Raw genomic sequence first — 20248 nt, 5'->3', positions numbered from 1 at the left:
AACACTGATTTTATTGAAACTACAGCAAGCAGCCCAATATGTGACATATTACTGTAATCAGGGTCTCTGTCCTTATATCATGCTGGTCTCAGATTAAAAATTAAAAACCTGCTGACAGATTCCCTTTAAAGAAAAGAAGGTGATTAATAGCAGATAGGATTTTTTATAGGCATTTTCTGACTTTAGGGTTCCTATAAAATTCTAAAAATGTACCTGAATAAGTATCTAATCTGCTGGTCGTGTGATGATCGTAGTATTCGAGTTTCATCAAAACTTAACAAAATGAAGTTTAATGCACAACACAATACTAATATACAGCAAGTAACAATTGGGTTCCATACATTAATCATAACTTATAGTTACTAATTATCCGCAGTAAAAACAGAAGTCAATATCAGTGTCCAGATGGGATATAAAACCAGCTCATTAACTATAAGCCGGCTTTATATAACTGCTGAAAATAGCTGACATGATTGAAAGAACCCTAGTACCATAGTAAAAAAAGGACATGTAGAAAGCATGTAAACATTTTATGCTTGATGATTCCACATTGTGCAGAGGCCACGTGGCCAAATGTGACAGTGAGCGAATAAGAAAAAAAGCTTTTGCATTGTAATACAGTGGGGAAAATAAGTACTTGATACACTGCCTATTTTGCAAGTTTTCCCACCAACAAAAAATGGAGAGGTCTGTTATTTTTATCATAGGTAGACTTCAACTGTGACAGAATCTTAAAAAAAATCCAGAAAATCACACTGTTTGATTTTTACATAATTAATTTGAATTTATTGCATGAAATAAGTATTTGATACAATAGAAAAACAGAACTTAATATTTGGTACAGAAACCTTTGTTTGCAATTACAGAGGTTAGACGTTTCCTGTAGTTCTTGACCAAGTTTGCACACATTGCAGCAGGGATTTTGGCCCACTCCTCCATACAGATCTTCTCCAGATCTTTCAGATTTTGGGTCTGTCGCTGGGCAACATTGAGTTTCACCTCCCTCCAAAGACTTTTTATTGGGTTCAGGTCTGGAGACTGGCTAGGCCACTCCAGGAACTTGAAATGCTTCATACGGAGCAACTCCTTAATTGCTCTGGCTGTGTGTTTTGGGTCATTGTCATGCTGAAAGACCCAGCAATGACCCGTCTTCAATGCTCTTACTGAGGGAAGGAGGCTGTTGGCTAAAATCTTGCCATATATGACCCCATCCATCCTCCCTTCAATATGGTGCAGTCATCCTGTCACCTTTTCAGAAAAGCAACTCCAAAGTATGATATTTCCCCCACCATTCTTCATTGTTGGGAAGGTGTTCTTGGGGTTGTATTCATCATTCGTCTTCCTCCAAACAGGGTGAGTGGAATTGATACCAAAAATTCTATTTTGGTCTCATCTGACCACATGACCTTCTCCCATGCTGCCTCTGGATCATCCAGATGGTCATTCACGAACTTCAAATGGGCATGGACATGTGCTGGCGTGAGCAGGGGGACCTTGCGTGCCCTGCAGGATTTTAATCCATGATGACGTAGTGTGTTACTAACAGTAATGTTTGAGACTGTGGTCCCAGCTCTCTTCAGGTCATTGACCAGGTCCTCCCATGTAGTTCTGGGCTGATTACTGACCTTTCTCAGAATCATCCTTACCCCACGAGGTGAGATCTTGCATAGAGCCCCAGACCGAGGAAGATTGACAGTCATCTTGTGTTTCTTCCTTTTTCTAATAATTGTGCCAGCAGTTGTTGCCTTTTCATCAAGCTGCTTGCCCATTGTCCAGTAGCTCATCCCAGCCTTGTGCAGGTCTACAAATTTGTCCCTGGTGTCCTTAAAAAGCTCTTTGTTCTTGGTGGTGGAAAGTCCAGAGTGTGATTGATTGTGTGGACAGGAGTGTTTTATACAGATAACAAGTTCAAACAGGTGCAATTAATACAGGTAATGAGTGCAGAGTAGGAGGGCTTCTTAAAGAAAAACGAACATGTCTGTGAGAGCCAGAATTCTTGCTGGTTGGTAAGTGATCAAATACTTATTTCATGCAATAAAATGCAATATAATTATTTAAATTTTTTTTTTAAGATTCTGTCTCTCACAGTTGAAGTGTACCTATGATAAAAATGACAGACCTCTCCACTCTTTGTAGGTGGAAAAACTTGCAAAATCGGCAGTGTATCAAATACTTATTTTCTCCACTGTAGGTTTGTAGATTGAAATATTACAGTGCTGATTTCCATAGACTCAAGCTGCAGCACCGTGATGAGGTAGTGGGGATGACTTAATAAGAGTATAATGACTACATGGCCACTATCATTACAGCAAACTGCAAAAATCAATAGCGCAAGTTAATATAATAAACTTTGTAATGTATCTTTTCAGAAAAATCTGCTTATTTCTCCACCTATGACACCCTTCATCCCCTTCATTTTACCTCCTGTACTCATCACCCACTCTGAAAAATAGCTGAAATCGGTCTTGGTTAATGCAAGATGGATTACCAACACAGTGACATCTCAGGTTGCAACAACCAGCTATTAAAACCTACGGAGAGGGGAAGAGGGAGTAAGAGTGAGGAGCAGAGTGAGAAAACAAGCAGAGACAGAATAGTATGATTGTGCTGCAGTTAGTGAATGATTCAGCTTGTTGTAGTGCTGGAGTCACAGCTGCAGTGCTCAGTATTGCTAGATTTTTTCCAAACAGGCTGTTTCTGCTACTCATGTACATATTATAACAGAGAAAGAAGAGCAATGAATTGCTCTTTTTCGGTGTCATGTGTATGGGAGGCATCATAGCAGCTAGTTTCCACCCACTATCTTAAAAAGAACTGAAAATTTGAGGTAGAGCCTACAGAGAGGAAAACTGATGAAAATGCAGGCTACCTACAAGTCATATAATGGCCATAAATAGTGTTGATTCTCATGTACTCACAAGACACTTTACACTGAAAAGTTATCTGAAATTACAGGTATCATATCAAAAGGTACTGAAGGTACTTTAGGGCAATAGTCTGAAGACAGAAGTCACATTTGTAGAAGAAAATATAAAGGACCATAAATATGATATTATTTCTTTTATTGCATGCGGAAAGAATAATGCAATGCAAAAAATAGATAAATGAAGAACATAATTGACAGATTAGTTTTGCTTTTTTGAATGGAAACAGTGCTTCATTTTTCTTTAGGCCACGTTCACACGTTCAGTATTTGGTCAGCATTTTACATCAGTATTTGTAAGCCAAAACCAGGAGTGGAACAATCAGAGGAAAAGTACAGTTATATGAAAAAGTTTGGGCACCCCTATTAATCTTAAGCTTAATGTTTTATAAAAATTGGTGTTTTTGCAACAGCTATTTCAGTTTGATATATGTAATAACTGTTGGACACAGTAATGTTTCTGCCTTGAAATTAGGTTTATTGTACTAACAGAAAATGTGCAATCTGCATTCAAACAAAATTTGACAGGTGCATAAGTATGGGCACCCTTATCATTTTCTTGTTTTAAATACTCCTACCTACTTTTTACTGACTTACTAAAGCACTTTTTTTGGTTTTGGAACCTCATTGAGCTTTGAACTTCAGAGCCAGGTGTATGCAATCATGAGAAAAGCTACTTAAAGTGGCCACTTGCAAATTGTTCTCCTGTTTGAATCTCCTCTGAAGAGTGGCATCATGGGCTCCTCAAAACAACTGTCAAATGATCTGAAAACAAAGATTATTCAACATAGTTGTTCAGGGGAAGGATACAAAAAGCTGTCTCAGAGATTTAACCTGTCAGTTTCCACTGTGAGGAACATAGTAAGGAAATGGAAGAACACAGGGACAGTTCTTGTTAAGGCCAGAAGTGGCAGGCCAAGAAAAACATCAGAAAGGCAGAGAAGAAGAATGGTGAGATCAGTAAAGGACAATCCTCAGACCACCTCCAGAGAGCTGCAGCATCAACTTGCTGCAGATGGTGTCACTGTGCATCGGTCAACTATACAACGCACTTTGCACAAGGAGAAGCTGTGTGGGAGAGTGATGCGAAAGAAGCCCTTTCTGCAAGCACGCCACAAACAGAGTCGGCTGAGGTATGCAAAAGCACATTTGGAGAAGCCAATTTCTTTTTGGAAGAAGGTCCTGTGGACTGATGAAACCAAGATTGAGTTGTTTGGTCATACAAAAAGGCGTTATGCATGGCGGCAAAAAAACACAGCATTCCAAGAAAAACACTTGCTACCCACAGTAAAATTTAGTGGAGGTTCCATCATGCTTTGTGGCTGTGTGGCCAATGCCGGCACCGGGAATCTTGTTAAAGTTGAGGGACGCATGGATTCCACTCAGTATCAGCAGATTCTTGACAATAATGTTCAAGAATCAGTGATAAAGTTGAAGTTACGCAGGGGATGGATCTTTCAGCAAGACAATGATCCAAAACACCGCTCCAAATCTACTCAGGCATTCATGCAGAGGAACAATTACAATGTTCTGGAATGGCCATCCCAGTCCCCAGACCTGAATATCATTGAACATCTGTGGGATCATTTGAAGAGGGCTATCCATGCTCGGCGAACATCAAACTTAACTGAACTGGAATTGTTTTCTAAAGAGGAATGGTCAAAAATACCTTCATCCAGCATCCAGGAACTCATTAAAAGCTACAGGAAGCGACTAGAGACTGTTATTTTTGCAAAAGGAGGATCTACTAAATATTAATGTCACTCTTCTGGTGAGGTGCCCATACTTATGCACCTGTCAAATTTTGTTTGAATGCAGATTGCACATTTTCTGTTAGTACAATAAACGTCATTTCAAGGCAGAAACATTACTGTGTCCAACAGTTATTACATATATCAAACTGAAATAGCTGTTGCAAAAACACCAATTTTTATAAAACAATAAGCTTAAGATTAATAGGGGTGCCCAAACTTTTTCATACAACTGTATAATAGAAACACGTCACCACTTTTGTATTTTTCACTCACTCCGGGTTTTGACTTACAAATACTGATGTGAAATACTGACCAAATACTGAACGTGTGAATGTGGCCTTAAGGACATATCTGCTATTGCAGCTCTATTCATTTTAATGCAACGGTAGACACTGTTCATGAATGGGGGTGGCTTCTGAATTAAAAAGGAGACCCTTAATTCTTATCCTGGACAGACTCTTATGATTTTCTGAGCATATCCACTGTAATTACATTCGTAAGAAGTGTTATTTAAAAAAACAGATGTCAGTAAATGGTAGAAATTTTCTTGCCACTTCATTAGGCTAACTGACAATACTTCATTTCATAAATGGTTTATCCTTCTGCTCTATATTATAGCAAATACTTTTGTTATGAAAATGTAACAATTTTTCATGTCAAAACAAGAAGATTAAAATGTGTGATCAATTTTTTTGTAGTTTTTGTCTATTTAGAGAGACAGGAATGTTCCAGTTTATTTTTGCCTAGCACAAGTGGCTTCTAAACTGGACTAAATGCTTCCGGAATGTCAACTATTAGGATACATTGGGTTTAACTGTGTGACATATTGGTTATCTGTGTTTGCAGCTTTCTACAACTAGACTGATATGAATGAAGTAAATATAGCGCTGGCACATTCCATTAATATTCGCGGATGTCTATAACCTCCAGCAATCTCTTTCATTATGGTAATAACTCTTATCCCCTTAGATATGTTTCTTTCTGAGTCAATCACAAGTGCTGACCATAGCTAACTAGTCTTAGAAACCAGAGAGGATATACAAAAGATGTCTAACACGCTGAAAAATATGTTACTTTGGAGACCAAGCGAGATTATACACAGTTTAACTGGGAAATACTGCAAACAAAATCTATTTCACTCGTCTCCAAAAGTAAGAGCCTGGGCGGTTCTAATCTAAACTTTGCACCCAGCATAAGCCATTCAGCCATGAAGGATGCACAGACGGACAAACCTTATTTCACACTGTGTCACATCACGTCACCGGCCTTCAGCAAAGGTGCGAGATAATCATCTGTACTGTTAAAACACTTTGCAAAGTTCTCAGTTGTTTCTTTTGAAGTACTCCCAGTATGGATCATGGTGCATCTGTGAATGGATCCTGTCTTCATCAATTTTTTTAAATTATGAGATTGTTTTAGCATATATTATATGATTTGTTTTATCTTTAAAGTCAAAAGGTTAGAGCCATGAAAGTGAAAATAACTTTGCATGTGTACTTTTTTATATTACGTTTTATTTTTTTATAGTTTTATTCGCTTGTATTTATTTTTTTAGTTCTTTTTTTTTCTCTTCTCCTTGAGGTATATTATTGATTAATGAAAATAAATAATATTTGAGTTAGTGATGAGCGCAAGGGCTCGTTATTTCAGTTTGTCGAGGGTGCTTGGGTATGCACACAGTATCGCGGGTGCTCGAGTGACATGTCCGAGTCCCCGCGGCCGAACGTTTCACAGCTCTTACACAGCCACAACACATGCGGGGATTGCCCATGTTTGTCAGGGAATCCCCCCATGTTTTGTGACTGTCTAACAGCCGTGAAACATGCTGCCGCGGGAACTCGAACATATCATTCGAACACCCGCGATACTCCGTGCACTCATCACTAATTTGAGTGAAAAAAAAGGTCAATGGGAGATGGACGGGGCAGCATGGTGGCTCAGTGGTTAGCACTGTTGCTTTTCAACCTGTGATCAGGTCCCACCAAGGACAATATTTGCAAGGAGTTTGTATGTTCTCCCCGTGTTTGCGTGGGTTTCCTATGGGTTCTCCAGTTTCTTCCTACACTCCAAAGCCATACTGATAGGGAATCTAGATTGTGAGCCCCAATGGGAACAGTGAAGATATCTGTAAAGCACTGTGGAATATGATGCCACTATATAAGCAATGCATAATATAAATATAATATATAATGGATTGTAAAATTAATGTAAATTTGTTATTACTTCTTCAATCACTTTAGAATAGTCACTGTGGGATAAAATTTGTTTTGCACATAGTCCTGTACGTATGGTTAAGGATGGGTTTAGAGGTGGTGACATCTGATATGCCTCAGTGGTTGGCACTGCAGCCTTGCAGTTCTGGGTCCTGGATTTGAATTTGACCAAGGAGAACATCTTCATGGAGCTTGTATGTTCTTCGCATGTATCAGTGGGTTTATTCCAGTTAAGTGATTTTATTTGAAATTAGGGCTATCATGTTTATAATAGGGAAGTTGGATTATGGTTATTCCTGCCAAACACATGAACTTAACTGAATAAGATTAATCCATGTACACTGCTGTGGAATATGTAGTCACTATAAGAGTAATTGGAAGTAGATGAGTATGTATCACAAAACCTCATATGGGAGGAAGACCCCATATTTAATATATACACATGTAAGAATAATTCCTAAACTAGACACCAAGAGATAAATGACATTGTTTCCTGTTAACAAAATTATTATTATTACTATTATTATTATTAGCATGTTGGCTCAGTGGTTAGCACTGTAGCTTTGCAATGCTGGGTTTAAATTCCACCAAGGACAACATGTGTAAGGAGTTTGTATGTTCTCCCTATGTTTGCCAGGGTTTCCTCTGGTTTCCTTCCACACTCCAAAACATACTAATAGGGAATGTAGATTGTGAACCCCAATGGGGACAGCGATGATAATGTCTGTAAAGCGCTGGGGAGTCAATGGTGCTATATAAGTGAGTAAAATAAATAAACTATTATTATTATTATTATTATTATTTTGTTAAAGCTCTCAGTAAAGTATGTAACCCTGTAAGCTTGGTACAAACAATTTAATTTGGCAAAATTGAGCAAAAAAATATATGTAACTTTCAGGAGCATACAAACAATTGCAGTGGGCATACTGTATTTGGGTGATGACAGGCAGAGATTTGTCGTCCATATATCAATATATTTATATTGCAAAGAACTTTTCATTATGTTAATACCATTTCTAAATACAAAAGCCTTCTTACCGAGATCGTGGAATGTTTTCTGTACTTTCTCTCCACCAAACATCTGACAGCATTGCTTCAGGATTTGATCTCTTCCCATATCTGATAAACCAAAAGCAGAGTTATAATGCCACAAGTTTAGAGGTAGCTGTAAAGTGGAAATAACGTAAAGCCTTATAACTGAATTAAATGACATTTTCCCTTCTACTGGTCTCAAAAAAAAAACCAAATCTTCAATTAGTTTTTACTGTAAAACGACAATGAAAAAAATAGATAAAAATATCTAATTCATGTAACTTTCTTTTATTGGAAAATGAGATGTATTTACTGTAATTTATTATTATTATCTATTATTATAGCGCCATTTATTCCGTGACGGTTAACAAATGAAATTTGATTCTTCAATGAAAACTAGAAACATATATGAGTATTATTGCAATCGATTTTAGACCAGAAAGATAAAGTATGTTGCTACAGATATTATATATGATATGTTATAGTATTTTCCAAAAGATAAAGACAGGGTTATAGCTGTGATGAGGATTAGTGGGACATTTGAGTAGATTATAGGGGGGTTTGCCACCAAACCCCTCTATTTTAGGCAGGATATCTGGTTAGGATAGTGATCTGAATCTAATGTTCTACTAGAAACGTATCAACATCACCTGTTATTTAATGACTTGATAAAGAGACTACAAGGGTTAAAGCCGCAGATTCATCTCTATCTGATTACATATGGTCTGAATCTACACTTCAGTGAAAGAAATCCTATGATAAAAAATTCTAAATATGGCAATGTAGTAATGGAGAATCAATAAAAATGTTGAAATCTGAGATAGATTTTATGTATATAATATTTCTAAATATATCGTAAAAGACTGTTGTGCAGTTGATGCATGAAGTAGTGGTAAATAATTATTAAATCCCCAAAATATAATCTGGCAATGGGTATTTGTATGTATTTGTATCATCATAATCTATACTTCATCACAATTCACATTTATCATAATGCATGGCACTGACATTATATTAACCATTTCAGTTGCATCTCCTTCATCCATTATTCCTTCACATTGTTACCATTCCTAGGTGATATATCTGCCTGTTTTATCATTACATTAAGAGCCCATTTCAAGTGATAAAACAAAAGTAAATTCTAATATTTTCACAAAAAAATATTATTTTTCCAATGCAATTATTTAAAGAAAATGGGCAATAATGGTTATACCCAAAGGCAGCTTTTTTTTATCTAAAGTAGTTGAGACGACTGAAATGCAAATATGTCAGCTGATTATGTAAATGAATACTTTTCAGAAGTGATAAATTTAATGCACCAAGTAAAAGACTTGACATGTCTATTGTTAATATATTTCACTGACTGCCAGACTGCAGCAAACACACACTCAATGTCAATTGTCAGATTAGAATGAAGTCCAAAATGAGAAATTGTGTGTCTTAATTATGTATTTATAGGTGTAGCAGAGCTGAATTTGTCATTGAATTATTAAATATGTATACAGATTTACTATGCACATTTTTATTTCTATAGAAAGAGTTCTACCTGCTTTGAAGCTTTAAGAACTCACTTGGCTTGTAAGAACTGACTAGACTTTCTTCACTGAGTAGCTGCACAACTTTCCTCCCTTGTTATGTCTTCTGAGTTTGCTTTTGCATAATCATCTGGGTGTTAAATGCCCTAGAGAGCTATCATCATCTATTGGGTGCTCTGTCAGCCGCTTTCTCTTTATAATGGGATGCTTAGAAATGTGACTAAAGCTTAGCTTAAAATTGGGGACAATTTCGTTACATGTTTCAGCGCTCTCAGGCACTTCTGACTTTCCAGAATGTGCCATTTCCCCCCTGTATTTTTTAATCAGCTCATCGCAGTGTTTCGCTAGCGGAGTGTCACAATGCATAAATCTCCATTGCTTCTCTTCATCACTTTCCACTAATCATTTCAGAAAAACCCGGAAAACTAGTTTACTCAAATGAAGTATATAGCATGCCAAATCATCACATCAGAACATTTATATAAGGGCACACGGGCACAGATAGGGAATTAATATATCCCACCACCTCCTACAGGTCATACAGTGGTATATATCATATATCCTCCCACCTCTATTAATATGTAGCATATAGCTCTTATAATATTTTCAGTATATTTACCCATATACCTGATGTCCATCTAATGCTTACAGAATGGGCTGTGCATTAACAAAACTATTATAGTATATAATCCCATCTCTTATGGTATATACCATATGTGCACTTAATGCATATACAGTAGAATATATTGCATGTTAACCAAACTATATACGCAACCAATTCCTATCATGTATACCATATATCCATCTCAATCCTAAAATATATACTGTATATTCACCTGGTTCTTAGGGTATACTCCATATTCATGCCCAATGCTTATACTATTTCTACCCAACTGTTATCGTCTATAATGAATATTCACCCAATTGCTATAATATATACCATATATCCACCTAAATCTTATATAATATTTATTCACCCATCTTAAAGTATATTCTGTATGTACACCCAATACTTATACTATGTACTGTGTATTCACCTATCTATCAAAGTATATTCTGTATGTACATCCAATACTTATACTATGTAATGTGTATTTACCTATCTATTAAAGTATATTCCATATGTACATCCAATACTTTTAATATGTACTGTGTATTCACCCATCTATTAGAACATAAAGTGTATATTCACTCACTTCATATAATTCACACCATATATTCACCCAACTCTTATATATAGTATATTCCCCCACTTCTTGATATATTGACTATAAGTACTTCTAGAGCTTATGTATATACCGTATACACCTACTGTTTATGTATATAGCCACATTTACCATAATACGGATAGCGCAGCAGAAATTCAGGCTCTTGATAAAAAATTGATTTATTCCATATTGGTTAAAGTCATAATAGGAGGACAAAGCAGGCCTGATTTTAACTAATATGGACTAAAAATAAAGTTTTTATCAAGAACCTGCTGCCTTGGTGCCCCGGCTTCTCTGAATTTCTACATTGTTTCTGGACCCGGTAGGAGGCCCTGCCGAGCTAAGCACAAGTTTGGTCAATGGTGCAAATTAATCTACCATTGGATGGATAGCACAGCTCAAAAAAGCCTAATTTCACAAGTAACCTGACATCAGATAATGACTTCTGTAATGTTAAATTATCCTCTTAGACAAGATAGCCTTCTGTGTCAGGTTATCAAGATGGTGTGTTATTTGTCAAGGTAAACTTGGCTATTTCTGTATATTCAGCCAACTAATATAATATACACTGTATATCCACCAAACTTGTTTAATGTATATTATATATGTACAAAACTCATATATTTTATATCCATTCACCTATTATATCACCCCTTCCTTATATATGTATATATATATATTTATATATTGTACCTACCTCCATCCAGCTCTTATAGTATGTACTAAATATGCAGATAAGGATATTAGCAAGTAGTACTAGAGAATCTCTCTTGTAAGACCCAGTTCTTACAATATACACCATATAGCCAAATACTCTTACATTATATACTGTCTATCCATTCACCTAATATACAATGTACTTTACTGCATTTTCAACCACCTCTTATTAAATATACCAACTATCCACCTAACCTGTTACTAGTAGATATACATCACTATAGTAGATACATATTATATATCCATTATATCCATCCACCTCTGATAATAATGTCTTAAACACACCTGTTTTAATGCACATTGTTTATCCAACCAGTCCGTCTAATATTTTATTGTATATATCATATATATCTACCAACCTGCTGTCATTTATAGTTTATATCTTCACCCATCTCTATTAGTACATACTGTATACTCCCCAGTCCCCACCTCCTATATTATACAGCATGAATCTACCTTCTGTACCTCTTCTAATTTATACTCTTATCTTATATACTAACTGTTCCCCCATCTATTTTAGGGTATATTGTATATTCATACACTTCCTAAAGTACATATGTATGCAAATTAGTTCAATACAGGCTAATGTATGTATAGAATATTAAAAGTTACCCCATGGCTAAAGGCAAGGAGAATACACACTGCAGTATTACTAGAGCATGAGCTGCATTTAGAACTAATTTGTTAATTCTTTACAGGATAATGAAGTGAACATGTTACTTCTGCTCTATTTGACATATTGTTGTATCTGTGCTGAACATTTGAGGGAAACATCCTGCATTTCCCTAAATTGGTGATTATCACACTGCACAGCCAAGTATTAAATGACAAATTCAGCTCTGCTATGTTTCACTTGCAGTTATAGAAGTCTGTGCTGAAGTTATTCACATCAAGTAAAACTTTCTATCGATCAAGATGGAAAAAGTCCCTCACTAGGGATGAAATGTCGCCACTTTGTGACATGATGGGTCAATAAAAGCACAATATAATTGATCCTCTGGAGTGCTGCTTTGATCTTTTTTGGATTTATTCAAGGTTTTTTGGTGTTACCTATGAGACTTTGCATCCATCTTTAAATTCTTGCTAATGCTGCATCTTTATTTCTTGCTATCTATCTATCTATTTATCTATCTATCCTTTCCTATCTATCTATGCATCCTTTCCTATCCTCTATCTATCTATCTATCTATCTATCTATCTATCTATCTATCTATCTATCTATCTATCCTTTCCTATCCCACATCTATCTATCTAGCCTTTCCTATCCTACATCTATCTATCCTATACTATTCTACATCTATCTATATATCCTTTCCTACCCTACATCTATCTATCCTTTCCTATTCTCTATCTATCTATCTATCTATCTATCTATCTATCTATCTATCTATCTATCTATCTATCTATCATCTATCTATCTATCTATCTATCCTTTCCTATCCTATATCTATGTATCCTTATCTATCTATCTATCTATCTATCTATCTATCTATCTATCTATCTATCTATCTATCTATCTATCCTATCCTATATCTATGTATCCTTATCTATCTATCTATCTATCTATCTATCTATCTATCTATCTATCCTATCCTATATCTATGTATCCTTATCTATCTATCTATCTATCCTATCACATATCTATCTATACAATTTCAAAGAAGCCAATGGAGTTACAGATCTTTTGCAGATTATTTTCTTTGCTGTTCATTTTGATAATCCCTTTATTTTACAATATAGATGTAGCAGAGCCGAGATTGCAATTTAAATCTTAAAAAGAAAATCAAAGGGACCAGGGAGCTCCCATGTGTGATATTGTTATAGATTTTGTTATAGCGACTGTAATGTAATATTTGATATCCTAAATTATAATCTGTGGCTTAAGAAAAGAATGATGCTGATCACATTGCACACATGATGTAGCCCCCAAAGCGTTCAATGACAAATTCAGACCTCAGCTACAGCTTTCTATTGTTGGTGCTTTATAAAGACATCATGTATTTCATAATTCACTGCACACTATTCTCTAAGATACTCAATATAAAGAAAAATAGCAAATGCTTTACCTTTGCCTCGTTATAAGGTTTATATAGTGCCTCAGTGCTGAGTAGTATTTGGCCATGTCCTCTGCTGGTGCGTCCTCTCCAGGGTTGTCAGGTTTTGATGGGTAAGCCTCTGCAAATGTCCCCAAGCAGATCAACAAGGATAGACCTATAGTCAGCACTGACATCCACAACCTCATGCTTCCCTGCATCTGGAAGAAAAAGTAACACAGAATGAGAACTTCAACAAGTGACCAACCCTTCATCCATACACTAACACCTGTGCATGATGCATGTTTGCTTGAATGTTTCTTAATGTAGCAGAGCTGAATTTGTGATGAACACTTCTGGGATAAGAAATTAAAGTAGGTTGCTTGAAACAGGTGAAATTGAGGTCTGCTCCATCTTTACAGGCATTTGCTTTAACTATGCAGAATAATAACTCTTTGTATATGTTGACCTGACATATGGTGATGATGGTTGAGATGTATTAACCTACAATATTATAGTAGAGCAATCTGCACTAAAAGAACCTTAGCTAGCTTACGCTAGTTTTCTTTTAGATTTCAGTAATTTTCAGCAATAAAAACATGGAATTATTTGTAATAAAGTAAAGTGAAAACATCAAACTCACAAAGAGTAAAGTGAGGAGAAGAGGAGCAGAATCAGCACTGAGGACAGCTCCGCTGGGCACTTACACTGACTGGGGAATGTGGCTTCTCTCAGATCTGTCTTCTTCCAGTTGCCTGACTGTCTTCTTATGTGTCTCTTCTCTGTAATTAGACTGTGTTCTCCCTAATACCCAGCTTGAGAGGGCTCTCTGCCATACTGTGGCTTTTATAGTCTTTCTTCTACAGGAGGGGCTATGGGGGGGGGGGTAATAGTGGATGACTAAAAATCTACTATCTCCTCCTACCTCTGAGCAGTAAGCACGTCACTAATAGGTGAGACCTTGCAGACATGGGTCATGTATAAAGGGAGGGCAATTATGCCTTTTATTGTTTGATTTGTCAAAATGAGTTATGACTGAAAATTGGAAATATTTAATGCAATATAAAAGATGCGTCTCCCCCCAGTGACGTCCCCTCACGTTCCTCCGAGCATAACCCCAACCTGATTATACGTACATTTTAATTTTATTTTAAGAGCTACTATTGTGTGCAGTGGAAAGATGTTCTAGGCGTTCACCCCTCCGGTTACTCACCATTAGCATATCGTGCAGCTGCAGCAGTTGAAAAACCTATTACTATTGCAAATCTCACACAAACTTACACGTATAGACGATGACGAGTCTCTGACTCATCAGAATGTGAGTGGAAGATTTGGACTTAGAAAATGATTGATTTTGAACACAGGGGTAGAGATGTCAAAACCGTTTATAGATTGGAACTATAAAGTGTTTGCTTATAGGGAGGTGTCTGTGAGGATGGATTAAGGGCTGTATTCTACCAATAGAGCAGATATACAATTTATGTCTAAATATAAATGTTATAGGCAATGAACTTGTATTTGTGTTTTCAAATCTTAGTGAAATATTCACTACCAGAAAACTCAAGACGCAGAAGCTTCTCGGAAAGCTGGATTATACATTATGGCTTTTGCTGCATGGCATTGAATTGAGAAACCTGTTTGTGCGTGTTGGGGGGGTGATCAAGAACTTTGTAGTTATATGTATAATATCTGGCCAAAGGAAATAATCTTTCTATTTCTAATATTGTCTAGTTTAAATACTTTAATGGCTGTATATAACCATGTACAGTATGTAGCAGAGACTGGGGAACAAAAAAGCACAATAGGGTCATATCTAATTGTAACGTGGTGCGGGGCGGTAGCCGCGGGCAAGGTACTCGTCTCTTGTGCCCTGGCACATTACATGAACATTATGTGGACTTATGCTGTGAGGGCGATGTTGCTGGTTGGCCAGGACCAGGTGTTTCACAGTTCAGTGAGGGAGACCACCATTTAAAAATAAACTTTTTACTGAACGGGAACTTGGTAGGGAATAATTGCAAGAGACAGCGGGCACACAGTCTTACAAACGTTTCCTTCACAACTCGGAGCATTTTCCACACAGTTTTAATTCCTTCCTCTTTACTCTCTCTACTTGTCCTCTGCCTTCACTGTTCCTCACTACTTCACCACAACCCAGCTCAATACTACAGTTCTGTTTAGCAAGAGTCCTTTACTCATCCCACAGTTCCATGTCTTCTTTCTCCTTAGAGGAGCTATGGTGCCAGTATGGCCGGTACTTATCTTCTCAAATGCTGACACTCTGGAACTTCCGCCAGGGGCACTCTGTTCCTCTCACGTACTTGGTCTTGGCTAGGCCCGTTAACTTCAGGAGTTATAAACTGTTACTCGTCCTCCCCCAGGACCCGTCTTCGGAAAATCACTCTGTCTCTCAATCACTTCTGCTCCAGGTCTCACTATCCCTTTTCTCTGGTCTCTGCTCACTTCAGGGAAACCCAACGATGAGAAACTGCTCACATTGGACCTTAGGTCCTTTCTCTATACACTCCAGACCCTATCTGACTCACTACCAGGAAACTGTCACTTTCAACTATTCCCTCCCACTCTGGGCTAGTCCCAAACATTAACGCTCACTGTCTCTACTGTTAAACTACACACATTATCAACATCATTAACACAAATCACAATTCACCTTATACATCACATTGCTCACTCTCCCCCTTGAAGAATATGTAAATTGTTGCAATGCGTAATGTGAACTCCGTCCATCTCCTTACATGATGATCAAGGATAATAAGGTGAATGAGGTGCTCACCTTATTCAGTTGTGCTGATAAAATCCAAAGGAAATGCCAAGAAACAGAATTGTTAGCGATGCGGTTTGTTATCAATGCATTTCGAAGTCATCTGACTTCTTCATCAGGAAAAAAACACTCAGATTATTTTGACTGTAATTATCATCATTTTACAGTTCACAGTGAATGCAGCTGATGTCCTCATATCAAAATTATGGGCTGTATACATGTATCGCTCATAATCATAATGATTTATTATGGTTTTACAATGTCTGTAAAAAATATTGGTTGTCCGTGAAAAAATAAAAAGTCAAGCTGGCAATCCTGTTACTTACATTGTTGGACAACTAGCCTGATATCATTGTATGGGTGTGAGGAATAGGTTGTTAGCCAGAACATAACTCTGTGACTAGCAGGAGTTATATTATATACATCATAGGAGCTTTACTTGTGTGCATTTAGCATATGAAGCATCCATCCCCATGGATGATACTGCAGGTGTGTGAGTGGATGTCTATCAGTATTTTGTGCCTGTGCTGCCCCCATCATGTCTGCATCCTGCAGTGAACTTTTATTTTAACCATGTATTGGTAAGTATGAATGTGGTATGTATATTTGTGGAAATAAAGTAAATTATTCACTGAGTTTCTGAGTTGCTTTGCATCACGACTTGTTACATGCTATTTTCCTGCCTTAATATGTTAAACAGTTAAAGGAGGAACTTCATTGACTACAGCAGCTGTAATGCACATTATGGGCATTGCTTGACAATATTATGTTCCTTAAACCCAAGGTCACTTTTTCACAACATCCGCTAAGTAAATAGTGTATATAGAAATACAGATCTTTACTATGGCCTCCTGTAAGTGGAGATGACCTTTAAATTTAGAATTCTGTTTGTTTCCTTAAGGGCTCGCTCACATGAGCGTATAAGACGGTCGAGTGCTATGCAACAAAACATCACATAGCACTCGGACCAGTGTTTTTCCATGCTGATTCGGCATGAGAAAATAGTCATAGCATGCTACGATTGCATCCGATATTCGGATCGCACTCACTCATAGAGCGGGAGAAAAATATTTATACATATTATAGGGGTTTTACTCACTTTACTCATATATACAAAAGTTTTTTCCACCCCCTCCCCCTTTATGCCTCTGTCCATTGAAACCACTAATGAGCCTCTTTCCCTTAGATCTATTTGGGACACCAGACTACCCCAGCTCTATAACAGTCATATTAGATGACAACTTAACCTATTATTGGTCAATATCCTCTCTGCACTCCCCCACACCCCCCCCTCCTTTTCTTTCTTTTTTTTTTTCTTCTTTCCTTTTTTCTGCCTGAACCCTCTGCAACATCTCACTTCCTTACCTCCCCCACCTATGAAATAAATTCTCTTTCCTTGGCTTTGTGCATATAGCTGGTTTCAGTTTTTTTCACTCTATTCTCCACTGCAAGAATAAGTTCTTTTTACGTGGTAACTTGATGTCATGATCCCTCAACCGCGTGTCACAGTAGCAGATACTGTACTGTCCTTGAATGACTTACCTTATTTCCCCTTTGCTTCAGCCTTTATATGTAACTCCTTTAGGTATTGTATTATATTCTCTTTCATTATGGAATCTTGATAATGGATTGTATTCTCCTGATTTTATCACCTGTATATATGCACGGCACATTGATTATGTTTATCTTGTTTTAGCGATTTTGAAAAAGACCCATGCTTGGGTCGAAAAGATGAAAAACTGTCGCTTTACCCACCGTTTTGTTATACCAATCACTGTGGTGAATTATTGTCTAAACAATAGAAAATGAACATTATTCACAATTTCCTGCTAGAGAGGCTGTGTGTCTTCTACCAGAATTGGCACATTAGATGCGCCAATTCTGGAGCTTTACCCGGCTCATCCAGATGTCCTGGTGCGGTGGCAATCGGGGTAATATATGGGTTTGATGACAGCTGTGATTTGTCAAAAATCACAGCTGCCATCAAGCCCTGGGGTTAGGAATGGAGAGGTGTTTATCAGACAGCCCCATTACTAACCCAGTAGTCAAAAGAAACAAACATGCACACACACACACACACACACACACAGAAAAGTCCTTTAATTGTAAAAAGTACACCTGACAATTACCCTCTTTTACCCATTTTTTTTTATAACTGTAATTTTTATTAAAATTTTTCACATATTTTAGCAAACATAGAACACAGAAAAGTCATTCACATTTTCATATCAGAGAAAACACTTAGGCCTCCAACAGGGCGGCCCATTAGAGATCACTTTAAAGCTTTCAAATTTAAATATCTGATATGACATCCAATTTAAATAACAGTCCATGAAACACAAAGAGAAAAAAAAAAAAAAAGACAACACAGAGAGAAGGAAGGGAAAGGAAGAACGATATAGACAAAAGATCAAGAAGCAGTTGATCATTCACTACGCTGCGCCCAATAGTAGTCCCATGGGGCCCATACTGTCTCAAATAGGTCCATCTTTGCATTAAGACTTGCAGTCAAGGACTCCATCCGCCTCACATCACAGAGCCTAGCGTAGTACTCTTGTCTAGAGGGTGGTGAGTCCCTTTTCCAGCAAAGAGCAATCTTGCATCTCGCTGCTGTCAACAAGTGGAGGAGCAATTTGGAAGAATGTCTACCCATTCCCCCAGGGGTCACATTGAGAAGGAAATCAGAGGGCTCCAGAGAAATCTCTGTAAAAAGCACCTCCTGAACCAGTTTTCTTATTGTTTCCCAAAAGGGAACTATTTTGCTGCAGGACCAGAAAACATGTGTCAGAGTGCCGACAGATGATCCACATCTCCAGCATATACTCGGGACCTGCGGGTTCATTTTATTCAGGACATCCGGCGTGTGGTACCAATGCATTAAAATTTTATATTGGTTCTCCTTATATAGGGTACAGATTGATGTCTTAGCTGCTTTAGACCATATTGTCTGCCATGTCTGAGGGGAAAGCCTCCTTCCCAAGAATCCCTCCCACTTAGACATATAGGGGTGCTGGAAGATGGGTCCACCCACCGGTGAATTGATTATTTTATATATATCGGAGATCAACCCCTTGGTAGAGGGACCTCTCCTGCACAGCCTCTCAAACTCCGTGGGGATGGACACTTTATATGAGCCAAACAGGGATCTTGCAAAATACTGAATCTGTATGTACTGATAGAATTCCCGATTAGTGATGTTAAAACTTTCTTTTAAATAATCAAACTGCTGTATTACTAAGGTGTTTCTGTCCACTATATCTGCAAATCTAAACAATCCCGGGTTGATCCAGGGATGAGCGATCGATGATTCTTCGCTCTGAGGGAGCAAAGGCTGAAAGACAAACAATATCATCGGGGAGTGTTTAGAAGAAAGAGGAAATCTCCTCCTACAGGTGTCCCATATGTCTCTAGTGAATTGCATAGGGCCCAGTAAAGTGGTTTGGAGTTTAACAGATTTCTCAGACCACAGTAGTGAATTTGGATGAACTGAGGCTATCCATAATTTTTCAATTTCTGTCCACTTATTATATGCCCAAAGGGATGACCACGAGGGAATCCTTCTCAAGTGAGCCGCCCAATAGTATTTAACCACATCCGGGACTGATAAACCCCCCTGCTCCCTCCCCGAGATCAGTACCTGCTTGGAGATTCTATACCTCCCATTATTCCATATAAGCTTCATTATGCAGGATTGGAGAGCCCTCAACTCCCCCATAGGAACCCCAACTGGCAGAGTTTCAAAATAGTAGTTGAGTTTAGGAATAAGGGACATTTTCACCGCCGATATACGCCCCAAAAATGAGATATGAAGATTGGCCCACTTGACCATAAGACCCTTCAGTTCTTTAAAAAGGGGCGGAAAATTATGAGCAAACAGGGTCCCATAGTCTGATGTCATGTTAATCCCCAGATATTTGATACTCTCTGACTTCCACCGGAATTTGTAATTCAGCTTAAGATGATCTAATTCTTCATGGGGAAGGTTTAGTGGAAGTGCCTCTGTTTTTTTAGAATTAATCTTATATCCTGAGATCATGCCATATTCCCGAAG

At 37.6% G+C, this 20248-nt stretch overlaps 1 protein-coding gene across 5 annotated transcripts in view; it reads right to left on the bottom strand.

Annotated features, from left to right (window-relative positions):
* Positions 1-14755, bottom strand: part of NPY (neuropeptide Y) — a 46867-nt gene extending 32112 nt beyond the window's left edge. Inside the window, exons 1-4 of one of the 5 annotated variants that reach the window (XM_073676548.1) lie at positions 14629-14755; positions 13449-13636; positions 7929-8009; positions 5911-6043 (exon numbers count right to left, since the gene is read on the bottom strand). In XM_073676548.1, the coding sequence (XP_073532649.1) occupies positions 5926-6043; positions 7929-8009; positions 13449-13636; positions 14629-14637 (396 nt within the window). In that variant the 5' untranslated portion in view covers positions 14638-14755 and the 3' untranslated portion in view covers positions 5911-5925. Of the gene's footprint in view, positions 1-5910; positions 6044-7924; positions 8010-13448; positions 13637-14058; positions 14277-14628 lie in introns of those variants that run through there. The other 4 variants (XM_073676549.1, XM_073676550.1, XM_073676551.1 and 1 more) reach the window with 4 other exon arrangements.
* Positions 14756-20248: the final 5493 nt, after the last annotated feature.

This window comes from Phyllobates terribilis, unplaced genomic scaffold, assembly GCF_046119375.1.
Source record: "Phyllobates terribilis strain yellow unplaced genomic scaffold, ASM4611937v1 Scaffold_4__5_contigs__length_816908805, whole genome shotgun sequence".
Lineage (NCBI taxonomy): Eukaryota > Metazoa > Chordata > Amphibia > Anura > Dendrobatidae > Phyllobates > Phyllobates terribilis.
This window is presented reverse-complemented; position numbering and strand designations above follow the sequence as displayed.